The 10,062-nt window shown below is 33.1% G+C and overlaps 1 protein-coding gene across 1 annotated transcript; it reads left to right on the top strand.

The window, feature by feature from the left end:
* The first annotated feature begins 1,198 nt into the window (after positions 1-1,198).
* On the top strand, positions 1,199-9,604 carry LOC125057526 (protein lifeguard 2-like). Its single transcript, XM_047661272.1, has 6 exons — positions 1,199-1,338; positions 1,645-1,737; positions 4,293-4,399; positions 4,657-4,816; positions 8,040-8,169; positions 8,537-9,604. Exons 1-6 carry the CDS (start codon positions 1,330-1,332, stop codon positions 8,758-8,760), a joined length of 723 nt encoding a protein of 240 aa, XP_047517228.1. The 5' UTR covers positions 1,199-1,329; the 3' UTR covers positions 8,761-9,604.
* The last annotated feature ends 458 nt before the right edge of the window (positions 9,605-10,062 follow it).

Below are 10,062 nucleotides of genomic sequence, written 5' to 3' on the forward strand. Positions count from 1 at the left end.
TTCGTATATGTTCCAAATCATTACAGATTTTTCTTTTAATTATTTTAAATAAATAATTTAATAAGTGTTTTACGAATTATAATAGACTATAGATGTAGTTCAGGCTGTCTTGTTTTTAAATCTCTTATAGGTATGTTATCTAAAGCTGGCGGCTTCAACACATTTACACTTTGTGCTTGTGTAGTGTCTGCGAATAAGCGCGAGACGTGATGTCAAACTGAAATACAATCACAAATACATCACGAAAAGACTGTCCGTCTCTCTCGCGCCCGGTCAAGCTTATGAGTATAAAAGAGACAGTTATTGTTTTTCTTTTGCTACTGTTTATGTTGATCTTTACTGTTTTATATTATTATTATTTTATACATGTTGATCTTTTTTCAAACATTACCAGGGCAATCTCGTGACATGGTGCACAATGTTTTTAATTATTTTAAGCATCTTAATAAAAACAGTTTAATGAAAAAATGTTATATTTAATTTAACATCAAATGCGACTGGGGTTTCTAAGAGGAGTATTGAAAGAATAGTTAGTGAAGTAAAAGTGAAGTGTGTTGATCTAGATGGAGCTTATGTCGAAAAATTAAAAAATATTTACACAAACTACTCTTATACGTTCTTGGTCGGGCTTAGAACTTTTGGATCCACCCTCGTATGCACGTAATATTTATATGTATTTGACACATTTTTATTTATTTACAACCCACTCAACCTTACTAAAACCAGAGTAGACTAAAATATATAGCTTGGCAAAAAAGTAATATTTTTAAACATACTGTATAGTGAAATTGCATTAGTGTGAGTACTGTGAACGCGCCAGCTTTCGATAACCGATCTATACGTTAGTTGATTAAATCGTACAATTGTAGTAGAATTTTGTCTATGCTATTGCTAGAAGATTAACGTCATCATTGAAAGAAATTGGAAAACTAGCAGGCTTTCCATTCCATTTAATTAGCATTTTGCAATTTTTTGTTATATCCTCATAATTTTCTAAAGGACAAAGCTTCTGAATGTTAAGCTTATATTATAAAATAATTTGTAGAATATTTGATAGTTCACACAACAGAGTATTTAATAGAACGAACATTTTTTTTTTAAATTCTAACATAATAATTTACTCTATGATCGGTAATTCACTTGTTTCCTGTTAGCATTTATTTGCGAACACATCAAGGTTTAAATTTGAAAATGAAACCGCAACTCGCAGTCATAAACAAATATTCGTGCGAGGTGGTCGTTTGATCGGTGTAAATTTTTTGCAGTAAACTTTTTTAGTACTTAAAGTGTACTCTTAAAAATATAAATAAGTTTATAATATAAAGTTCAATGGCACAGGTAAAGCAATTCCAATTACAACATACAACTTTCTTTTTAACCCTTAACTGTAAAAGCGTTACATAAAAATTATGAAGTTGAAAAAATTATTTTTGTGGTGTCAAATATTTAAACGGTAAACACCAATAGGTCATGATGTGTTTAAGGTACGAAAGTGTTCAAAAAGATACAGAAAATTACAAGCCCCTAAATTGTAATTCCTTTGTTTATGGGACAAGGAGAAAACGAGCAAGGGAGAATCAACGAAAAAACGGCTTTATGTTAATTAAGTAATTATATATTAGCTTTAAATTATTGTAATTATAGGTACAGGGATTGGATCCACATTTTGGAGAAGATGTTCCAAAAAATTTATTGGATTTTTCGGAATCATCTATACGGAGAGGATTTATTCGTAAGGTAAGCTTTTTCCTTAAAAATAACGTATTTTAACGGAATGAACTACCAAATATACTTATAATTTTTTTGACAGAGTTTGAATTAACCACGTGGAAAGATTAGCTAAATTTGTATGAAAATGACAGTTCGTGTCGACATTATCATACGAATTTCGTTTTCGACTTTCTTCATATATTACTGTTAAAGCATTTTGACTAAGCCCTCTGGACCTAAGTGTATTTATTTGTAATTGTCAGAGCCATACATAATCTATACTAATAAATATTATAAAAACATAAAAGTAATATTAAAAAAAAAAAGATTTTACCGGATTAAAGTTTTTGAGAAAAGCAATCCGCGAAAATAGAGGACACCGTGAGCCATTTTTGCCAAAACCCTCCATCTTTTAGTCGATACCAACTCCGGGGAAATAAATACAGATAATGCAACTTTCTCCACAGCTGTGATACTTTTTGACATTGATGATTGAGAACACCTTTTGTCTTCAGTCACCGTGAGCACGCACGCTGTAAAGCACGCGACACGTGGGATAAATTTCAAATAATTGTAAATTTATAATAATACATAACTTTAATCCGGTAAAAGCTTTTTTCTTTAAATGTGTAAATAGTCCATTGAAATGTTACATTTTTTAGGCCTAACCTTGCGTTTTTTAGAGGACGCAATTTTATTTTTTTGATGTGTAGGGGGGGTCAGTGTAAAGCTAAAACCAAGTTTGTGGGGTCGCCACCCTTGTCCCACGGCCGCCATCTTGGAAAAAGGGGTCCAAAAACCACGTTTTTGGCTATATCTCCTAAACTATCCATCCTACATTTAACTTGTAAAAACACATTTTGTAGCAAATCGCTGTGCCTACAATTGTAGTTGTGTTATTTGATGTATATGCAAGAATTTTTTTTAAGAACGAGCTTTATTCGTATTTAATTTTTAAATATTGTTAGTATTATTGGATTTGTTTTATCTATATATTAACATCTAACGGCCACAAATGAAACTATATAGTCGCCGAGTAGCTAGCATTTTGAGCGCTGATCCGATGAAACTACTCGTAGTTGTAGTTGAGATTATCAATAATCAGATTTTGCTGGTTCAAGTTAGCATTTCAGCGTTTTAATACAAAGAAGATTGACTTCATTACACGCTGTGTGAATAAATAGTATCTATAGATTCCCGGAAATAATAATTGTGTTTATTGTCGACGTAGCGTCTCTTCCCAGCCTCCAATATGTTACTTTAAGGATAATAATAAAGTTTATTTGCCTCTCCACAATATTCCATTTTACGGGTTTACATGTTACACGTATTGACCATCTTTGTGAGGGGCTGGTAGATAGGACTATAGAAGTCCTGTCATAACAGGTCAGCAACATTTAATCGCGGACAGCAAATATATAAAGAGATGACTACATACTATGAATAAACAAAATAAAGCTCAAGCATGAGTGGCTGTGGGTATTTGAGTTGAAAGTGTGTGAAAGAATTTTATTTTAAGTCTACGTCAAGTGGCTATGAATAACAAATTTTCTGTCTTCGTAATCAAGGCTTTTTTATAAATTTATAAACAACTTCTTTTACTGTAAATACTTCTAGGATAAGATATGGGGGATATCAGCAACGTGAATAAGCCTAAACAATAATGTAGGTAACAAAACATTTAAGACATTTAAAGTAACAACTTTTTTTATTTCGGCTATGTGTTTGCGTGTTGTTCCCACGAGAATGTAAGTGCGTGCTCCTATTTCACTATGCCTCCTGCTGATAGAGGACAAATCTTTGTTTTTAATTTATGTTATTATTATTAATTTCTTAATGTCACATAAGACGTGGTGTAATGGTTGCAGCTCCTTACAAACATTTTGTAAAACAAAAAAATGGCGATTAAAAAGAGTGGCGGAGAGTTTATTGATAGTTCTTCTCTCCCGTTCTACGCCCTTGATTTGAGAACTCGCAGTAAATGTATAATTAGAAGCATTAATATGTATTTCTTTACTGACATGTCATAAGTGTACATTATGTTACCTATGTGATTAAATAATTTTTTTACTTTACTTTACTTTACTTTTAGTTTGTTAGACTGGACTTAGCGCTAAGATTCGAATCACACCCCTAGAGAAATAGAAGATTCTGTGTTAGGGGGCGTCCATAAATTACGTGAGGTGTTTTTTTAAATTTTCTGTACCTACCCCCTGGTGAGATTTCGTGAAATTCAACCCCCTCCCCCATCCCCCAATCTCACGTGAGATTTTTCAAAATTTGGGTTTCTTACGTAAACGCGTTGTATTGTTATTGTAAAAAGAAAAAAAAAATACTTCGTGCTTTTATTTACGACTAAAACAAAATAAGTGAGATGTTGAGAGTTTAGGTATGGAGTTAGCAGGAAGTTGCAGAGATGGCCTTTAGGGTCAACCGTTTTCCTAATTTTTTTTTTCAATCAGAAAAAAAATTGCGGAATATTTGACTCGACCCCCTCCCCCCCTTAAACACCTCACGCAATTTATGGACGCCCCCTTATTTCTATTTGTATAAATGTTAAGTAATCGTAAATTATTTTTCAGGTATATGCCCTTGTTATGTGCCAACTCCTAGTAACAATGGGTTTTATATCCATTTTCGTCTTTTACAAACCGACGCAGCTTTTCGTAGAGACACACACTTATATTATGTAAGTATTCATTCTAATAATAATGAAATAATTCTACTAATTCTAGGGACGAAATTGTGAAATACGCAGTTGTTTTACAGTCGATACTAATATAATTTTTTGCCTGTTATGTAACCCAACGTTAGTTAAGTTCCTGTCTCTTATCATTACAGCGTAATACAATTTTGGCAGAGACAAAAGAGTTTGCATTTAATCAGTATTAGACAGATTTATGAATGAGCGACTAATTCTATTCACTTAAAATACGTACATTTCAGATGGACGTCGTTCGTAGTTGTTTTTGTGACAATTATCGCAATGGCCTGTTGTGAGTCGGCGCGTCGGAAAGCACCAAATAACTTTATATTCCTGTTCATATTTACCGTCGCCATGAGCATTCCGCTGGGCTTCGTTTCCAGTAAATTTCAAGTTAAAGAGGTAAGAAAACAATATTGCACATCTTGCCAGTACATATATATACATGACACATGTTTAATATTGTCCTTTTCTCTGTTTCCATATGTTTTAATTGCTATGCTTTGTTCCATTTCTTTTGTCTAAGAAACATTATTAAATATAATGATAATAAATTTAAGGAAATTAATATACTTACCTTTCCCTCGCAATATATTTATAACAATATTATGTATGTATACAATATAATGCAATATAAACAATATAATATAATATAATGTGATAAGTTTACTAGAATAGAACATACGCATAATGTTAATACACGGAACAAACGCAGGCTGCAATTTCCCCGTACTAGACTATCTAAAGTTAGTAATTCTTTTTTGGGAAAAGGGATACTCTTCTTTAATAAAATCCCAGAGGCTCTTTTATCTCTGCCTTTTAATAAATTTAAGAAATGTATTAAAGAAGAGCTGTGTAAAAAGGCTTACTATAAGGTCAACGATTATCTATTTGATAAAAGGGCCTGGGACTAATGCTAGACAGGCTACTTCTAATTAATTTGCGATATTTGTTTTAAAATAAGTGTTGTTTGATTATTTGCTATTTTGAAAGAGTACTGAGAGTTTTTTACCCCGAATTTTTCTCTCGGCCTACACCCTCTGTCTTCTTTGCCGATGAGTAGGGATGCCTACAAATTCAAATTTAATGACGTGGAATAAGTGGTACATGTATCTTATGTTCCGTAATAAACATATTTTATTTTATATCTTATGTAGTTTTGCACTTCTTGCGCTCACATCTTCAGCGCTCGAAAGCGATAAGGCCGCTGGTTGCCACTGTATACTTGCAACGAAGTGTTTTTAAATAAATATACGATAATTTTACGGCCTTGGTAAGATACCTGGCTTACTTCAAGTTGGGTACACTACGTTAAACCTGGTTTGGAATTTGGTAGCCATATTACCAAATTCCAAACAATATTTTACATGTCTTTAAAAAGTTGGATTGATTCCTTGTGACTGATGTTTCATACATTTTGTCGGTAACGGATTTTAAGAAACTGGTTTTGCTTAAGGAAAAAGGTTAGCATAACAGTTAGTTCTCCCAATCGCTGTCTATAAGGAAAACGAATATGGATTACTAATCATATATTACATTCAATTTTTTTTTGTATTAATATATATCTTTATATATATAATTCTTCTGTGAGTGTGTATGTCACTGAACTTCTCTCAAACGACTGGACCGATTTTGATGAAATTTTTTGTGTGTGTTCAAGGGGATGTGGGAATGGTTTAGATTCACAAATCAGCCCGCCAGATGGCGCTGCAGTCGGTACTTTCATACTTTGCTTTACTAATTGCTTGAAATATCATGCAGGACAACGTCTGTCGGGTCCACTAGTATATATATATATATATATATATATATAGTTAAACTGACGGTGAGATGACATAATGTGGGAAAATTGTATTAAACTATGCATAAATCAAGCAAGAAGTCAAAGTCAAAAATCATTTATTCATATAGGTAACACAATGTACACTTATTTACATTTACTGCCAGTTCTCAAATCAAGGGCGTAGAACGGAAGAGAAGAACTGGCAATAAACTCTCCGCCACTCTTTTTAATCGCCAAGTTTTTTGTTTTACACAACCATTACAGCATGGTCCACATGAACTACCTAATACTAATATGTAATTTCTTAAATTTTTTATTTATTAAAAAAAAACAAATTCCTTCTGCAAAAACCAACATAGGAGTTCAGGTTAAATATAACAGACTTTGCCTTGAAATATTTAAAATTCAAATTATATGGCATAACCATTGTATAACAAGAAATTATACAATGAGGGCATTGCTAATAAATATAATTTAAAAAAATTATATAAAATTTTGGCAAAAATAGAGACAAATTCAAAATGCGTCTAGCATAATCCAAGCAAGTGATCAAGTGTTACGATCGGCCGAGTAAAAATATTACGGATCACCCTCACCAATATTTATGAAATAAAATATATGTATTTCGAACAATGGATGTGAGAAAATTTTCGACGAATAAATGAACTACCCTATGGCACTTTGCTCTCCGGACGCGAAAGCCAGCTACCGCGTGTCGTTTCATAGAGTACAAAATCATTTTTATTGTTTGTCTAGTTACACGATAGTATTGTCTGTGGTTAACATTGCAGTTTTGAGTGCTTTTATGCAATCAGGATCAGCGTGAGGCGTCTTTCTCTGTAAATATGCTCGTGAACGGGTGCTGCTTGAGGTGACTGGTCGTACTTGAATTCGTGTATGCGGTGATGTTGGTTATTTCGACTATGTGTTTGCGTGTTGTTCCCACGAGAATGTAAGTGCGTGCTCCTATTTCACCATGCCTTCTGCTGATAGAGGACAAATCTTTGTTTTTAATTTATGTTATTATTAATAATTACTTAAAATGTCACATGGGACATGGTTTAATGGTTGCAGCTCCTTACAAACATTTTGTAAAACAAAAAAATGGCGATTAAAAAGAGTGGCGGAGAGTTTATCGCCAGTTCTTCTCTCCCATTCTACGCCCTTGATTTGAGAACTGGCAGAAAATGTAAAATTAGAAGCATTAATATGTATTTCTTTACTTACAAGTCATAAGTGTACATTATGTTACCTATGTGATTAAATGATTTTTTTATTTATTTATTTAATAATTCTTCAAAAACATCGCCATTGAAAAATAATTTCAATTACGCCTGTTCAACTTTTATAGCAATTTGTCCATTGTAGTACTGATTAGGTAGGCTTAAAAGTTCAAAGGCTATGATTTGATTATTCAATATTGCCTTCGGGAGCGTTTATAGCGGTCATACATTTTTATAGTACAATTTGTCATTAGCCTCAATAAAGGCTTCAGTTTCGGCGGAACAGGTATCACATATTCCACGTCATTTAATTTGTATCGGTAGACATCCCTCACATCGGCAAAGAAACAAAACAACGGCAAAGAACAGAGGATGTAGGCCGAGAGAAAAATCAGGCGTAAAAAACTCTCGGTAGTCTATGAAAATATCAAGTTATCATATAAAATGACTATGGCAAACATAGAAGAAACTAGAATGATACGGTCCTCTCTTTATTTGTATTAAATTACAAAACTGAACGGAAACCTCGCAGTCCAGTTTCCGGGAGCGGCACCTGTTTATAGGCATAACGTATATATAATGTATTGTTACTATATAATGTTTTTTTTTTTTATTCCAGGTGTTTATAGCATTAGGTGTTACAGCCACTATATGTCTGGCCCTGACCATCTTCGCGTTTCAAACGAAATGGGATTTCACTTTGTGCGGTGGCTGGCTCATAGCTGCATTGACGGTTCTAGTAACGTTCGGTAAGTTAAGACAACATATGTTTATCGTATAAAACTGTGTATATATTGTTCATTTACTGTATAGGAAATTATTATAAATTTGTAATGAATAGAGCGGTAAATAAACTTTTTATAAGAAAAAAAACAGTGGCGCAGAATTCTGTGTCTGTTTCATGATCATTTGACAATCTAATAGGCAAGTAGGTGATCAGCATTCTATGCCTGACACACGCCGCCGTTCCTCAGGATCGTTTCCTTCACCGTTTGAGAGAATGTTAAATGCGCACATAGAAAAAAAGTTCATTGGTCGACCTCAGGGACGAGTCCCACGCTGAAGCAAAACTGCTCTCAAAAATAAGCACGAAATAAATTTTATAATTTTTTACAGGTTTCATGATGTTATTTCTACCATATAACAACAAATTAAATCTTCTATACTCTGGTGTGGGGGTTCTGCTATTCTCTATGTACTTAGTCTATGATACACAGATTATGATGGGAGGAGAACACAGATATAGCATTTCACCAGAAGAATACGTTTTCGCCGCTTTAAATATATATTTGGATATTATCAATATATTTATCAGGATTCTTCGATTGATTCGCTATTGATTAGCTTCTTCAGACTCGAATATTGGCGAACTCTTATTTCCTACATCATGTCAATTTTCGCTTAATACAGTGTAAACTCTTTATATAACGAATTTCAAGGGACCGAGCATTTTCTTTCTCGATATAGGGAATAAAAAAAAAACAAATTTAACCAATTTCAATAATTTCTAATTTTATTACTATCAATAGGTAAATTATTCTAAGCACATAACGCTTTTCTTTAACTGGCTATCTTGACAGCTTCACAGCTTGTTTACGACTGATAATACACGATAGGTGACGGTGGTGCGTTTAGTAACTGAGACCAAAATTTCTGCAGGCAATGTAATCTAAGAATAATGGCACACGTGTTAATGCAATTAACAATAACAAAGGCGAGACGGCTGTTTATTACCTCAAATGTCTTAGAAGTTTCGACACCTCAAAAGTTTACTTTTGTAAGCTGATTATAAAAACAATTTCACTTAAGTATGTTGTTGATGTTTAAATATGAAAATATTTCTTCGTTATTGAGACTGCTGTTGCGTTATAAAGACATAATTAATGTATCCAGGGTTTTGTGTTAAACCAAACAAATGTAACTATTTCTACGTTATAGTGGGTTTTTATACTGTACTTATAAATTAGTGGTTATTCTAGATCCAAATCCCCTTAAATTCAAAGACAAGTTTAAGTGTGAAGTCTTCCATGTGTCAAAATATGTTCATAGCATTAGACCGATACGTTTAACTTGTCTCTGAATCTATAGTCGTATTTTTAATTAGACGAAGCCAACTGACAGTAGCTAATGTCACTTTGTAAAATAATGTTGCCATATTTAAAGTAATAGTGATGCGTTCAGTTCTTGTTCAATCAGATGAATGAACAATGAGTGTGAATAGTCAATCATTTCAAACAATAAAAGAAAATTATTTCTATTTCAAAATTGTATGAAAGTGCTCTGATATAAGTTAGGTACTAGTACTATGTAACTACAATCAGGTTTTTGACGTCTTATTACAAAGCGCGGCGCGGCGCCTAGTGCCATCACCGATCATTGATTCACGGGTTTTTACTTTGTCACGACACTATTTTTATTTCATTAAAAACTGACAACACCGTAAACGTCAGTTGACTTCGTCTAATTAAAAATTCGACTATAGCTCCAATAAGCGCGAGTGTGAAAGATTGAGGGAACTGCTCAATACTCTTAAATATATGCTATTTACATTTCATACATTTGTATGTGTTTACTAAATCTATATAATTCACGCGATACCTCTAAACTAAGGCCTCGGTGATATGTGTGGTAATGTTAAAATG

This window comes from Pieris napi, chromosome 16, assembly GCF_905475465.1.
Source record: "Pieris napi chromosome 16, ilPieNapi1.2, whole genome shotgun sequence".
Classification (NCBI taxonomy): Eukaryota; Metazoa; Arthropoda; class Insecta; order Lepidoptera; family Pieridae; genus Pieris; species Pieris napi.